The 15,325-nt window shown below is 42.8% G+C and overlaps 1 protein-coding gene across 1 annotated transcript in view; it reads left to right on the top strand.

Moving 5' to 3' along the window:
- The window catches only part of B4GALT5 (beta-1,4-galactosyltransferase 5), an 89,310-nt gene extending 74,440 nt beyond the window's left edge, over window positions 1-14,870 (top strand). Inside the window, exons 3-9 of the mRNA XM_080682974.1 lie at window positions 4,076-4,189; window positions 5,055-5,179; window positions 6,063-6,179; window positions 6,788-6,975; window positions 8,245-8,367; window positions 10,704-10,805; window positions 11,693-14,870. Coding sequence (XP_080539100.1) covers window positions 4,076-4,189; window positions 5,055-5,179; window positions 6,063-6,179; window positions 6,788-6,975; window positions 8,245-8,367; window positions 10,704-10,805; window positions 11,693-11,840 — 917 coding nt within the window. The 3' untranslated portion in view covers window positions 11,841-14,870. The remainder of the gene's footprint in view (window positions 1-4,075; window positions 4,190-5,054; window positions 5,180-6,062; window positions 6,180-6,787; window positions 6,976-8,244; window positions 8,368-10,703; window positions 10,806-11,692) is intronic.
- The last annotated feature ends 455 nt before the right edge of the window (window positions 14,871-15,325 follow it).

The following is a 15,325-nucleotide window of genomic DNA, read 5'->3' as shown; positions in this document are numbered from 1 at the left end:
TGGATAGAGCGTCGGCCTGCGGACTGAAGGGTCCCGGGTTCGATTCTGGTCAAGGGCATGTACCTTGGTTGCGGGCACATCCCCAGTGGGAGGTGTGCAGGAGGCAGCTGATCGATGTTTCTCTCTCATCGATGTTTCTAGCTCTCTATCCTTCTCCCTTCCTCTCTGTAAAATATCAATAAAATATATTTTTTTAAAAAAAAGCTTCCAGCAAACTAAAGCCCGGGGCCAGACGGCTTCACAGGGGAGTTTTACCAAACATTCAAGGAAGAACTAAAACCTATCCTCCTCAGACTATTCCAGAAAATTCAAGAGGAACACTTACAAGCTCCTTCTATGAAGCCAGCATCACCCTAATACGAAAACCAGATAAAGACAACACAATGAAGGAGAATTACAGGCCAATATCCCTCATGAATGTAGATGCCAAAATCCTCAACAAAATTCTAGCAAATCGGATCCAGCAGTATATCAGAAAGATCATACACCATGACTAAGTAGGATTTATCCCAGGAATGCAAGGATGGTACAATATCTGCAAATCAATAAACGTGATACATCACATAAGCAAATTGAGAGATAAAAATCACAGTCATATCAATTGATGCAGTAAAAGCATTTGACAAAATCCAACACCCTTTCTTGATGAAAACTCTCAACAAGGTGGGAATAGAAGGATCATACCTCAACATAATAAAAGCTATATATGATAAACCCACAGCTAACATCATACTCACTGGGCAAAAACTAAAACCATTTCCCCTAAGAACAGGAACAAGACAGGGATGCCTACTCTCCCCACTCCTGTTCGACATAGTACTGGAAGTATTAGCCATTGCAATTAGACAAGAAGAAGAAATGAAAGGCATCCAAATTGGAAAAGAAGAACTAAAGCTGTCCTTATTTGCAGATGACATGATATTGTACATAAAAAACCCGAAAGACTCCATCAAAAAACTAATAGACTTAATAAATGAATTTGGCAAGGTAGCAGGATACAAAATTAACGCCAAGAAATCTATGGCATTTCTATACACCAACAGTGAACTTACAGAAAGAGAGACTAAAAAAGCAATCCCATTTACCATCGCACCAAAAAGTTAAGATACCTAGGAATAAACTTAACTAAGGAGGTAAAAGACCTATATGTGGAAAACTACAGGACACTGAAAAAAGAGATAGAGGAAGATGTAAACAGATGGACGAACATACCATGTTCATGGATTGGGAGAATCAACATCATTAAAATGTCCATACTACCCAAAGCAATCTGTAGATTCAACACACTCCCCATTAAAATACCAATGGCATATTTCACAGACCTAGAAAGAACTCTCCAAAAATTCATCTGGAATAAAAAAAGACCCCGAATAGCCACAGCAATGCTGAGAAAGAAGAACAAAGTAGGTGGGATTTCAATACCAGATTTCAAGCTGTATTACAAAGCCACTGTTCTCAAAACTGCCTGGTACTGGCACAAGAACAGACATATAGATCAATGGAATAGAATAGAGAACCCAGAAATCGACCCAAATCACTATGCTCAATTAATATTTGACAAAGGAGGCATGAACATACAATGGAGTCAAGACAGTCTCTTCAATAAATGGTGTTGGGAAAATTGGACAGATACATGCAAAAAATGAAACTAGACCACCAACTTACACCATACACAAAAATAAATTCAAAATGGATCAAGGACTTAAACATATGATGAGAAACCATATAAATACTAGAGGAATCCACAGCCAGAAAAATCTCTGACATATGCCGAAGCAATTGCTTCACTGATACTGCTCCTGGGGCAATGGAAACTAAATAGAAAATAAACAAATGGGACTACATCAAAATTAAAAGCTTTTGCACAGCAAAGGGGACCATCAATAAAACAACAAGAAAGCCCACTGCATGGGAGAACATATTTGCCAATGATATCAACGATAAGGGTTTAATCTCCAACATTTACAGGGAACTCATGCAGCTTAACAAAAAGAAGATAACCCAATCAAAATGTGGGCAACTGATCTAAATAGACACTTTTCAAAAGAAGACAGAAGGAAGGCCAAGAGACATATGAAAAGCTGCTCAAAGTCACTAATCATCAGAGAGATGCAAATCAAAACAACAATGCGGTATCATCTCACACCTGTTAGAATGGCTATCATCAACAAATCAACAAACGACAAGTGTTGGTGAGGATGCGGAGAAAAAGGAACTCTTTTGCACTGCTGGTGGGAATGCAGACTGGTGCAGCCACTGTGGAGAACAGTATGGAGTTTCCTCAAAAAACTAAAAATGGAGCTCCCATTTGACCCAGTGATCCCACTTCTAGGAATATATCCCAAGAAACTAGAAACACCAATCAGAAAGGATATATGCACCCCTATGTTCATAGCAGCACAATTCACCATAGCTAAGATTTGGAAACAGCCTAAGTGCCCATCAGCAGATGAGTGGATTAAAAAACAGTGATACTGCCAAAACCGGTTTGGCTCAGTGGATAGAGCGTCGGCCTGCGGACTGAAAGGTCCCAGGTTCGATTCCGGTCAAGGGCATGTAACTTGGTTGCGGGCACATCCCCAGTGGGAGGTGTGCGGGAGGCAGCTGATCGATGTTTCTCTCTCATCGATGTTTCTGACTATCTGTCCCTCTTCCTTCCTTTCTGTAAAAAAAAAAAAAAAAAAAATCAATAAAATATATTTAAAAAAAAACAAAAAAACAACAACAGTGGTACATCTACACAATGGAATACTACGCTGCAGTTAAAAAGAAGGAGTTCTTACCATTTGGAACAACATGGATGGAGATGGAGAGCATTATGCTAAGTGAAATAAGCCAGGCAGAGAAAGATAAATATCACATGATCTCACTCATTTGCGGAATATAATGAACAACATAAACTGATGAACAAAAATAGATCCAGAGACAGAGAAACATCAATCAGAACGTCAAACCTCAGGGAAGGTAGGGGAGGGTGTGGGTAAGGGGGAGAGATCAACCAAAGGACTTATATGCATGCATGTAAGCCTAATCAATGGACACAGACAACAGGGGGTTGGGGGCATGAATGGGAGGTGGGGGGTAATGGGCGAATAAGGACACATATGTAATACCTTAATCAATAAAGAAATTAAAAATAATAATAAAAATTTAAAAAAATTTTAAAAAGAGACAAAGTTTAATGAATACAATAAAAAAAATCAATGGAAAAAAATATCCTTAACAAAAAACCCTCACAAAAACAAACAAACAAAAAATCTTGGCAAGCACAAAAACAAGACAGTCACTCAGGAAAAAAAAAAATTCAGGAAAGGAAGGAAAAGTAATCATAACTCTCCACATTTCTCAGCTATGAATAGTATCTATAACCACAGTTATCATATATGTTTGTTAGGAGACTGGAGGATGGGAATGGCATGTGTGTGGTGGGGCAGGGGAAGAAAGGGAGGGAAATCCTGTCCCCATAGTGGGAAGTCAGCAGGTCAGACCTAAAACAGAAGCATCACAATGAACTGTGTAAGCGAAAGGAGGTAACTAGTAAAATAGTTGGCTAACAGAAGTGAGAGTAGTTCCTTTAGAGCAGGGGTGGGGAATGTCTTGCCCGAAATCATTTGGTCTGACCCTGCCAAGGCATTAGGGGTGAGTTTATTAAATGTTTAACCAAATATAGCAGGCTAATTTTTAAGTTGATAATTTTGTCTGGCCTGTGGATGATGTGATAAATACCCAAATGGCCTTTGGCAGAAAAAAGGTTCCTCACTCCTGCTTTAGAGAATAAGGTACAGGGTGTGTGTGCTGTTTTTATAATTACATTGTGGAGTAATTTGACAGTAATCTGAGTGCATATAAAGCTGTGATATCAATCAGAATAGAAACAGTGGTTAAAATGGTGTCATCTGGTTAACATTTTTATTGATGGGTTCAAATTTATAGCTGCAGTGAAGAGTTAGTCCAGAATCCTGCTTCACAAAAAATGATGTCTAAGAAAAAAAATTCTTTGGTAAACATCTGAGAATTGCAGAATTGATCACATGTACGTACCAGTCTGAGTTGCCTTTTTTTCTTACCTTTCTAGATTACCCTCTTGACTTGAACCACAGTGAGACCTTCCTACAAACCACAACTTTTCTTCCTGAAGACTTCACCTACTTTGCAAACCATACCTGTCCCGAAAGGCTCCCTTCCATGAGTGAGTAGAGCTCTCGCTTATCTTCCTCCACTTTTGAAACTGCTGTCTTTTTATTTGATTAAAATAAGAGGGAGGCTGCTCTTGTTCTCTGTATGCGTCTCCCTGCGTAGAAAACATAAACATCCCCCTGGCATTGGAAACAGGGACTGTGAAACTTACTTGTGCCCCGACTCTTCCTTAACCCCCCTGCAAGGGTGCCCGTGTTCTGAGTGCCATTTCTACATTGTTCCCTCTGCCCTTTGCACACGCACCCTCGTTGTAACTTGGGGCCTGATAGGATGTCTTTTATTATGAATCTTACACTGATTATAGCTTGTTTGATATGAGAGAAGTTATTTTCTTAACAAAGTGTTGGTTTAAAAAATTATTGGCTCTTTTTTTCTTGAAATCCCAGGCTTACTCTAAAGCAATGACAACAAAGCATTACACCTTTTCTGTATCTTGGACAATTCCGCATCTTAACTTACATTAGAGATGGGTGTTCTGAGTTTGGGCATGACCAGTCAGGGTCACTGGTGAATGAATTGGGACAATGTGTCTGCACTTGCCTCGGGAGCACACAGAGATGGCTCCAAACTCAGCTGCTTTTCTCCTTCCTCTTTGAGAAGTTCAGTTGCTGTCTTACTTGGGTTTAACTTCTCGCTACACCCTGGGCTGAAGCAGAACTCTACGTCTTGGTTTGGCTGCAGTAATAGTGACGACCTGAAATGCAATGAGTTGGAAAGCCGAGGAAGGGACTCCCACTCCTATTAGAAACACAATTAGCTGAAAAAGCATTGACCTTCTCCAGAGAGTAAAACCCTGGACATAGGGGAAAGAATCTACCATTTTATGGCCTTAATTTTTTTTTTCTCTCTCTGTTCAGAGGGCCCAATAGACATAAACATGAGTGAAATTGGAATGGATACCATTCATGAACTCTTCTCCAAAGACCCTGCCATCAAGCTCGGAGGTCACTGGGCACCTTCCGATTGCGTGCCCCGATGGAAGGTAGGGTGTGGAGTCAGACCTGAAGTGCTCAGACCTGCCATTGTTTCAGATCACCATGGGGTTCACTCACCAGGACATTTTGTAATTTGCTTCCTGCTGCCCAGTGAGAAGTATTTGCATGTGATGGAAATACGTTGGAGAAGTGGGTTTTCCCTAAGGACTTTTGTATAGCCAGAAATTTACATTGTTCTGGTGACTGAGCAGGACTCTTTTGTCTCCTTAAAGGACTATTGGCTAAGCAGCGGGGAGGGTTGGTAGGTCTCTTAGGACACATTTACAGAGGCCATCTTCACAAATTCAGTGCTTCCTGCCCCATTCGCCATTGTTACTATAAGTTTAGTGGAGTAAAAACTGGAGGTAGCTCGCCAGACACTGAGAATTTTGAAGTACTTGTTCTATGCCAGCCCTGGGAGACGGCTGGGTGCAGCAGTGACCCAGGAGGGTCTGGAACAGATCAGTGTTTCCAGCCCGTTGCTAGAATGTAAAATCAGTGTAATGACCATCATTAAATAAATCTATCTATGTTATAGTGCCTTGCACGTTGTAAGGGGACGTATTCTTTTGTGAAGCGTATTTTAGTTGTAATGTTTATATATCTATGGATATATCCGCGTACTGGGTCACCATGTAGGATGTGTGTCTTCCTCTGGGCTGTGGTCTAGAATGACTCCATTCAGCAGGCCCACCATGTGTACAGTATGGCACATGTAAGAACAAGGTCCATTTACTCCAAAGGTTTGACTTGCCAAAGTAGTTCTTCCTTTAAAGGAAGTTGAGGACAAGGCAGCCTCCAGCCCGACTCCCCAAGAGCTGGTCACTGATTCTGCTGAAGTTGAGGGGACTAACAGGACGGCCTCTTTCTTTTCGCTGTGACCCACTCTAGGTGGCAATCCTTATCCCCTTCCGGAACCGCCACGAGCACCTCCCAGTCCTGCTCAGACACCTGATTCCCATGCTTCAGCGCCAGCGCCTGCGGTTTGCATTTTATGTCATTGAGCAAGTGAGTGGTCGGTCCTTTCTCTCCTCTCCTTTCTCTTCTGAGGCAGCAGTTAGAGTGCTTCAAGCTAATCAATCCATCTTCGGTGTGAAGAGCTGGTAAAACGGAAATCTTGTGACTGAGTCACCCTGAGCTGGGAAGGGGAACAGAGAGCAATTCTTTGCTCCTCTGTGAAATGTTGCTCAGTCAGGACCACAGATTTGCGTCCAGGGTGGAGCTTTGTTTACCCTTGAACAAAGGCCTCTTGTGTGGCGGTTTTGCTAGAGTTGCTTTGGGTGGTGTCTTCAGGCTCCAGGAAATTCCCCTTATGATAAGGAGCTGTAAGTAAAAGGGCAGAGTGTTCTTCCTTCCTTTATGGGCTGGGTAATCTAAGCGCTGTCCACCACAGCCTTGAAGAGAGCAGCTCGGGTTTATCATTCCCACCCCTTTTATTTCTGAGGAAACGGAGGCTGGCGGTCAGGTGAGTCAGTGGTGGGGGTGCTGGGCCTGTCTCACTTCCGGCCCAGCAATCTTTCCCAGTGGGTTTCAGTACACTTTCCTTTAGGCAGGACGGAGGCAGCAGCGACTTTGCTTCAAGTGTCCTTTTAAAAATAAAGTTCTGCTCCTTTTAGGTTGGCACCCAGCCCTTCAATCGAGCCATGCTTTTCAATGTCGGCTTTCAAGAAGCAATGAAGGACTTGGACTGGGACTGTCTTATTTTTCATGATGTGGATCACATACCTGAAAGTGATCGTAACTACTATGGATGTGGACAGATGCCAAGGCATTTTGCAACTAAATTGGATAAGTATATGTATCTGTGAGTATCATTTCCTCTTAATTAAAGAAGTTAAATCTGTACCACATGATCTCACTCATTTGTGGAATATAAAGAACATTATAAACTGGTGAACAAAAATAGATACAGAGGCAAAGAAGCATCGAACAGACTGTCAAACTTCAGCGGGAAGGCAGGGGAGGGTTGGGGGGGGTGGTAAGAGATCAACCGAAGGACTTGTATGCATGCATATAAGCATAACCAATGGACACAAGACACTGTGCGGGGGAGGTGAGGGCAAGTGCCAGGGTGTAGGGGAGGCCAGGGGGAGGTCAATGGGGGGAAAAAGGAGACATATGTACTACTATTTGTAATACCTTAAACAATAAAATAAAATAAATTAATGGAAAAAACAAAAAGAAGTTAAATCTGAAAGGATGATGAGAGATGCAAAGATGGCAAATCCAATTAGCTTCAACCCAAATGCCCATCAACTGATGAATGGATAAACGAAACATAGTAGATCCACACAGTGGAATACTGTTTGTCAGTATAAAGGAATAAAGTACTGCTAGATGCAACAACATGGATGAAAACATGCTAAGTGAAAGAAACTAGTTACAGAAGACAACATATTATATGATTTCACTTATATGAAATGTCCAGAATGGGCAAATCTATAGAAACAGAAAGGAGAATAGTGGTTGCATGAGGGAATGGGGGGAAATGTAGAGTACCTGCTAATAGATACAAGGCTTCTTTTGGGGGGTAATAAAATGTATTAAAATTGACTGTGGCCCTGACTGGTTTGGCTCAGTGGATAGAGCGTCGGCCTGCGGACTGAAAGGTCCCAGGTTCGATTCCGGTCAAGGGCATGTACCTTGGTTGCGGGCACATCCCCAGTAGGAGGTGTGCAGGAGGCAGCTGATTGATGTTTCTCTCTCATCGATGTTTCTAACTCTCTATCCCTCTCTCTTCCTCTCTGTAAAAAATCAATAAAATATATTTTTAAAAAAAAATTGACTGTGGGCATGGTTGCTCAACTCTGTGAATATACTAAACGTCTTTGAATTATGCTCTTGAAATGGGTGAGTTATATGGCTTGTCAATTATGTCTCAGAAAAGCTGGTATGAAAAATGTTCAATGAGCTACTCACGTTGATGCATCTCAGCGAGAGGAAACAATTTCGGATAGTTCAGGGCAGTAGCACAGAGAGGTACTGTAGACAGTTTTCCAGCGAGATGGCCTGTTCTAGGGGGAAGAAATCACCTTTCGTGCACAGGTGATTGATGCTCTACATCTCCTTTTAGGCTTCCTTATACTGAGTTCTTCGGCGGAGTGAGTGGCTTAACAGTGGAACAATTTCGGAAAATCAATGGCTTCCCTAATGCTTTCTGGGGTTGGGGTGGAGAAGACGACGACCTGTGGAACAGGTACGGCCCTTCTTCCCGTGTCTTCCAGCAATGCTCCTTTAGGCTCTCCAGGCCAGTGCTGTCCAGTACGAATAGAATGCGAGCCATGTATGCAATCTAAAAATGTTCCAGCAGCCACATTCCCAATGGTTAAGAAAGAAAAAGAGGTCAGATTAATTTTAGTATGGAAATAAAATATGCTAGCAATGTATTTATCACAGTGTATCCAAATAATAATATTTCAACATGTAATCAATATAAAATGTTAATGAAATACTTTACATTCCTTGTTTCTTACTAAATCTTCAAAATCTGGTGTGTGTTTTCCACTCATAGCACATTTCACTGAAACCTCCCCAAGCCAGAGGTTGAATGTTAGTGATGTGCACAGATTTATCTGTGCTATCAGTCAAGGCTTGTGTTATACAAGTTTGTGTGAACAGTTCTGACTGGTGTAGTAATTTAATAAGGCATGAATAAGCAAAAGAATTGCCACCTCTGTTTACTTTTAGGTTGGCTTTAAAAAAGAAAGTATCTGTTGGCTGTTATTAACAAAGTAATATTTGTTGGTAAGAATTCATGGGATACAAAAGCACATAAACCAAAGCGTGTAAGTCTTACTTCCCTTTGCCATCCTGTTTCATTCCCAGGAAGTAGCCATTTTAACAGTTTCTTTCTGCTTCTTCCTATTCATATGTAAGCAACTCTGACACATCCCTTCTCCCCTCCCACCACGTTCATATAGTGAGTACCACTTCATTATTTTAATAATCGCATAGTATTCCTTTATGCAGTACCAGTACACAGTAATTTATTTTTTTAAAATATATTTTTATTGATTTCAGAGAGGAAGAAAGGGGGAGAGAGATAGAAACATCACTGATGAGAGAAAATCATTGATCCGCTGCCTCCTGCACACCCCACACTGGGGATCGAACCTGCAACCTAGGCATGTGCCCTGACACGGAATCAACCAAGACCTCCTGGTTCATATGTCGATGCTTAATCACTGAGCCACACTGGCCAGGCCACAGTAATTTATTTTAATGCTCTCCTGTTGTTTACGATTTTGAACATCCTTTGTTCACATGTGCAACTATTTCTTTCCATTAAATCCCTAGTTGTGGAATTACAGAGTTAAGAAGTAAATGCACTTTAAATTTTTATAATTATTGCCAAATTTTCTTTCAAAAAGATTTTAGTCAGTGGTGCCCATTTTCTTACACCACTGCCAACAATGGAGATAAACGACCTTTTAAATTTTGGCCACATTTTAGCCTTTAAGTAGCCACAAGTGGCTCATGGCTACTACACTGGACAAAGCAGCTCCGGACAATTCTTGCTCAATCTACTAGGTAAAAATGGCATCTCATCCTTTTAATTTGAGTTTCTTAGGAACCTAGGGAGGATGAAGAGCTTTTCCATACACTTAACTGGTTTGGCTGGTCCTTAAATCCAGTTGATCTCTCCCAGAACATCTATCATAATTCTCCTCTCTCTCTTTTTTTCTTTCTCTCCCCCCACCCCCAGCTCAGGGGAGCGGGGGCAGTTTCTGTGCAGGAACTGTGGTTGGTTCGTTCCCCAGCACCCTGCACAATTCCAGGCACACAGTAGGCATTAATGTATACTTATCAAATGAGAGTATAATTTGGAGTAAGGAGGATATTGAAATAATATGAAAATGACCGTAAATTTTCCATACAAGACAAAGTCTATTAATGATTTCTTAGAGTCCTTTAATAGTCCTTTAAACTTAATGTTTCCAGTAAACCCAGCTTGGGAAATCTTATCTTTATGTCAGGATAATATCCTGAACACCTTCTCTAAATTCTGCCTCCCTCGCGGTGACTTTCCATAAAGTTTTACATCGAGAGTTTGTCATGTAAATTTGTTCATCTCCGTAGTGATGGGGGAGGTGAGCGGAGACATAATTTAGACCTAAGCAGAGAAAACCCATAGCAACTCTGACTTTGCTGACTTGCTTTGTGGGAGCTTGTGGAAGGGAAAGGTTCTTTCCACCCATGAGAAAGGTGTCTGATAGGACCCCAGTGAGCTGGCAAGAGGGAGTGGGTGTGCACTTGTCTGCCAGGGACATCACTGTTGGACCTACTACCCAGGACCCGTGTCAACCTTACCCTCAAGAATTTTGAACTTCATTTTGAATTTATTTCATTTTTTCAAAACTTTTTTGTAGATTTCTTTTATAAAACCATGAACTTATCCAGAGAGTATAGGTAATTTGAATATTTAGATGCAGAGAAAGTTCTGTTGTTCAACTTGGGTTTCTCAGCCTCGGCCTAGGTCACCTCTAGGACTTGATCACTTATCTAAATGCCCATTCTCTTTGTCTTGGGCAGAGTACAGAATGCAGGCTATTCTGTGAGCCGGCCGGAAGGTGACACAGGGAAGTACAAGTCCATTCCTCATCACCATCGAGGAGAAGTCCAATTTCTTGGAAGGTTGGTGCCTTTTACTCATTCCTCTTATGACTCTCCTCGGCTTTGCATTTCCAGGTGCCCCAGGGCATATAGCAGCCCCTCGTCTGACTCCCCAGCCTCTCTCCCAGGTCCTGTTCTGACAGCTGATTATAGGTCCCAAATATACTTTAACTGTGAGGCCAGCGTTTGAGGGTGAAGTCAGACTATTGATTGTAAGATCCTTTAAGAGAGTCACTCATTCTACATCGTAAGCTTTACAGTCTCCTCTGTAGCTGCAGAGAGTTGGGGCAGAGTCACTCGGGTAAAGGTCTTGGACTTGCACTGATGTGACAGAGCAGAGTTGGCACCTCCCTGCAAACTCTGGTCTGGAGGGGTGGCTCTGAGCTTCTGTCTGTGTGGTTGCAGTTGCTTTAACACCTCTCTGCTTTCAACACGTAAATCCTAGGTTGGACTCTTGGGGCGTGTGGACGGAGTGACATCTCTGCATTTTCAAGGGCAGCTCTCTGTCTTTGTTCATGGGGGAGGATGGGCTCTGGAGAGCCAATTCTGATCGCATGAACTCTGTCTTCATGGGAATTACAGGGCCCTGAATATAGACTCTGAACTTCCCCATCTGATGTATTAGTATCTCACCTCCCGCTTCCTCATTCTGTGACCTTGGGCACATCATTTAACATCATGAGCCTTGGTTTCCTCCTTTGTTAAGGGGTGGGTGCCTTAAATGAAATCTGTAATAAAGCACCTGGCATGAAACAGGAGGTGTTTCTAATAATAAGAGCATCTGGCGTGGAGTAGCTGAATGGCCGGTCACCCGCCATGTGTCCTCCCCTGTGGGCTGCCCTGCTCCATCGTCTGTCCTGAGGGGGTCGGACCCCTCTCAGAGCCACCTCTGTTCTCTGCATCAACAGGTATGCTCTGCTGAGGAGGTCCAAAGAGCGGCAAGGGCTGGACGGCCTCAACAACTTGAACTACTTTGCAAACATCACATATGACGCCTTGTATAAAAACATTACTGTCAACTTGACACCTGAGCTGGCTCAGGTGACTGAGTATTGAATGAGGAGGGAATGTGTGTTGCTTTACCTACCACCACCAAAAAAGCAGCCTGATGTGTGGACATGTCTTGGGGCTCCACACGGGATGGGAATTAGAAAAACGGTGTCTAATGAAGGATCACAGGGTTCAAGGAAAACTGTGAACAGAGTACACGCACAAAACGCCTTCGCTGTTTGGACCCGCTGGGATCGAGGGAGTCCGCTCGGGAACTCCTTTCATCAGGACTGCTTTCTATTTTCACAAGACAGACGTCTGTCCTGCTGCTCTTCTCCCTGTCTCCTCCCCAGCGTCCCATCTTAGCCACAATCTCCAGAACCGGAACTGTGATCCGCCGTGGACCTGCCCCAGAGCCTGCCCTACGAATGGCCTTTGGAGCTTCTTGGCCTTCAGAGCAAAGAGGCAACACCACAGGGCAGCTGTGTTTTAGGAAGAGCAAATGAAACTCCGCACACCATCATCTCTGGTGTTCTCTTAGTTTCATTTTTTTTTTAAATTACCTGCTTTGGGTGGGGATTGAGGGTAGAGGGGAGGGATTGGGGAAGATAAATAGACATGTAACAATCACTTCTTGAAGAAGTATAATTGTAAATAAGCCATGTAAAATGCCTTTTTTAAATTTAATTTTATAGCTGGCTTTGATTCAAACTGAGGATTTATCTTATAAGATCACTTATTTGGTTGGCAAATGCAGGAACTCAGTTAAAATGCTGTAGAAGAATATATCTCCCAAATTGCTGTCAGCTTGGAAGGGAGTGGATTTAGGGCACGTCACAAAAGAACAAAACAGTCCAGTCTTTGTCACTGGCACCTACTTCTGCCCCCGCCCAGCCCCTTCTCCCAAGGTCTTGCTCTTGACTTTTGCTCTGGATTCCCTCCCCTGTTGGGCACGGACATGCTCTTCCCAATCTTTTGCTAAACAGGAGGTTCCTGTTTTACAGCAGGCGCTCCCTCTGCTCAAAGCAAGCCCTTCGGAGGGCGGGGGGGGGGGGGGGGGGGGCGCTCTCCAGGCACACGCCCACCCATGGGTCCCTGCACTTTGTTTCGTCCTTTCACCATCATCAAGAGAGAGGAAGCATGGTGTCTCTCGGCCTCCCCCCCCCCCCCCCCCCGCATCTCTTAAAATTTTTTTTCTCCCTCTTGTGGAACACGGCCACAAATTCTGAAATCTGTGCCTAAATTACCAACTAGCGACTAACTAGTGATCCCTCTGAATATTTCCTTTTCTGATTTCTGGAAAGATTCCTTGTCAACATTATTAACTAGTACATAGAACTAACAAGGAATTGAATGATGAAGAACTCAGGCAGGAGCAGTGGCACTTGTGTGTCGTGGGTCAGCTGGGATCCAGGTTAGACCAAATCAGAGCTTTAAATTAGACTAGCAAAGCTAGGGTGCAGGAGCCACGTGGTCTGTTCACACCCCATGTGCTTTTGGAAGTCAGATTCTAAATTGCATTTGAATTTGTGCCTCCCTGTTTTTGCCCTGAGCCAGATCCCTCAATTCTTAGTCCCCATTGACTTCTGTAGAATTTTGAAAAATGCCAGTTTTCCCCCTCCCTTTCCATAAAACATATTTATATATCGTGATTGGGAGTACTTTCTAAAGAGTACTTCATATTTTTTTTAATTGCCTTGTTTGCCTTCAACTTCCTTAATTTCATGGTTTACATGGATGTGTGTGTAGGGGTATATTTGTATACACGTGTGGGTTGGGGTTTTCTCCATTGCATGTGTTGGTTCCATGGACGTATGATCCCCACAAGCTGTGGGAGTGATTGGCCAGGCCTTGCTTTTGTTCATGTTTTTCTTCTTTTGAAGAATAGAGTGGTATTTAGAAAATCAATTGTTCTTATCGGCTCGTATGAGAGAGCAGGCTGCTGCCCTTGAAAATGCTGGTAAGTTGTATCATATGTTTTAAAAGAATTTGAGAATTTCATGCTTTAAAAGACCTTCACGAGGGAACATTACACACAGAAGTTCATTGGGTTTTCCTTTGATGGATGGTGCATATAGCAATAAAGACTACTTTCCCCTCTCACACACCCCAGCCCCCTCCCCGAGACCTCTGTGCTGGCCTTGGCTCCTCACCCTTCTCATTCCTCTTCCCTCCTTCGTCACTGAAGGCCGCGCTGCTTTCAGTGTGACAAAACTAGGATGCCATTCGGCAGAATTGGCCAGGACAGACTGCTTGGTAGGTGGCAGTGTTCTAAAGTGGTCTTCTTTGAAGCTTTTTTCATTAATATAGTTACAGCCAGGAACCAAATGTTGGCAAAAGGCTGACACCTGACTTAAAGAAAATGCTGGATTGAGGACAAAAAGGAAAGGTCTCATGAAGTGGGGTCACTTAAATTATCTTGCAATCATGTGTGAGTTTGTATTATTAGTGTGAACTCTTACTGTGTGCTGTTAGTCATTTATCCACCACGTTGAGTATTGTGTGGGAAACTAAAATGTTAAAAACATAGAGCCAGGCCTGAGTGCTATTAATGGTGTGAAATTCTCATGTCAAAAAAGAAAAGGAACAATAAGAACCAAATGTGACCTTGCGCATATTTTGGCAGCTGAAATTATTTAAGGCTACTGATGGGTGACCCCTTACATCATTCTTGTCTTTGATTATTGAGTACAGGGAAAGGTTTTCCTTTCACACTCTGTGTGTTTCTTTTTGGGGGTGGGGGAGGGTGTTCTTTGCAAAAATATTCATTTTGACATTACAGGGACTCTAGTTAGAGCTCCTCTATCGCAGACATTAATAGCTGAGCAACAGCCACATGTATTGATTGTATCCACTCACCATTGACAATGACATCAAACGTAGCTAGCTTATTCCCATCACTACGTTTTTTTGAGCTTGCTCTTATGTTTTAAGAGGTGCCAGGGGTACATTTTTGCACTGAAATCTAAAGATGTTTTAAAAAACACTTTTCACAAAGATAGTCCTTTGTCATTACATTATTTACTCATGTGTTTGTACATTTTTGTATGTTAATTTATGAATGATTTTTCAGTAAAAAATACATATTCAATAACCAAACCTTGGTGGTCGTCTCTCTTTGCCTAGGACCCTGTGGCTTCTTGGGCCTTTCCTTTCTTATGCAAGTTCAGCTCCTCCATGTGCTTCTTCAAGCGGCTCCTTTGCTCCGCTCACCACTGGGGGTTCCTCAGAGAAGCACTGCCCACCTGACCCTCGCAACCAGACCAGTTGAGTGAAAAACTCAGCCAGTGTAGCAAAAGCACCGAGCCCCACTGTACTATCCAGACCTCCTGCCACACCTGGGTTTTCTTTAAGAATTGGCCCAGGTGATGCCCAAGTCGAATAAGACCCCTGAGCAAGGGGAGGGGGAGGGTTGACAGTTTAGGTCCAGAAGGTCCACTGGATCACTCCAGAGTTTGCCGTCTGCCTGATTCTGCTCAGAGATTCTAATCATATGAATGCTGGCCACTCACTAATATTTAGTGAGTATAAAGTTTTGTGCCAGGAGTTGG

This window comes from Plecotus auritus (assembly GCF_963455305.1).
Source record: "Plecotus auritus genome assembly, chromosome: 8".
Classification (NCBI taxonomy): domain Eukaryota; kingdom Metazoa; phylum Chordata; class Mammalia; order Chiroptera; family Vespertilionidae; genus Plecotus; species Plecotus auritus.
Note: the sequence above shows the minus strand (reverse complement) of the source record. Positions and strands in the feature narration are given on the sequence as shown.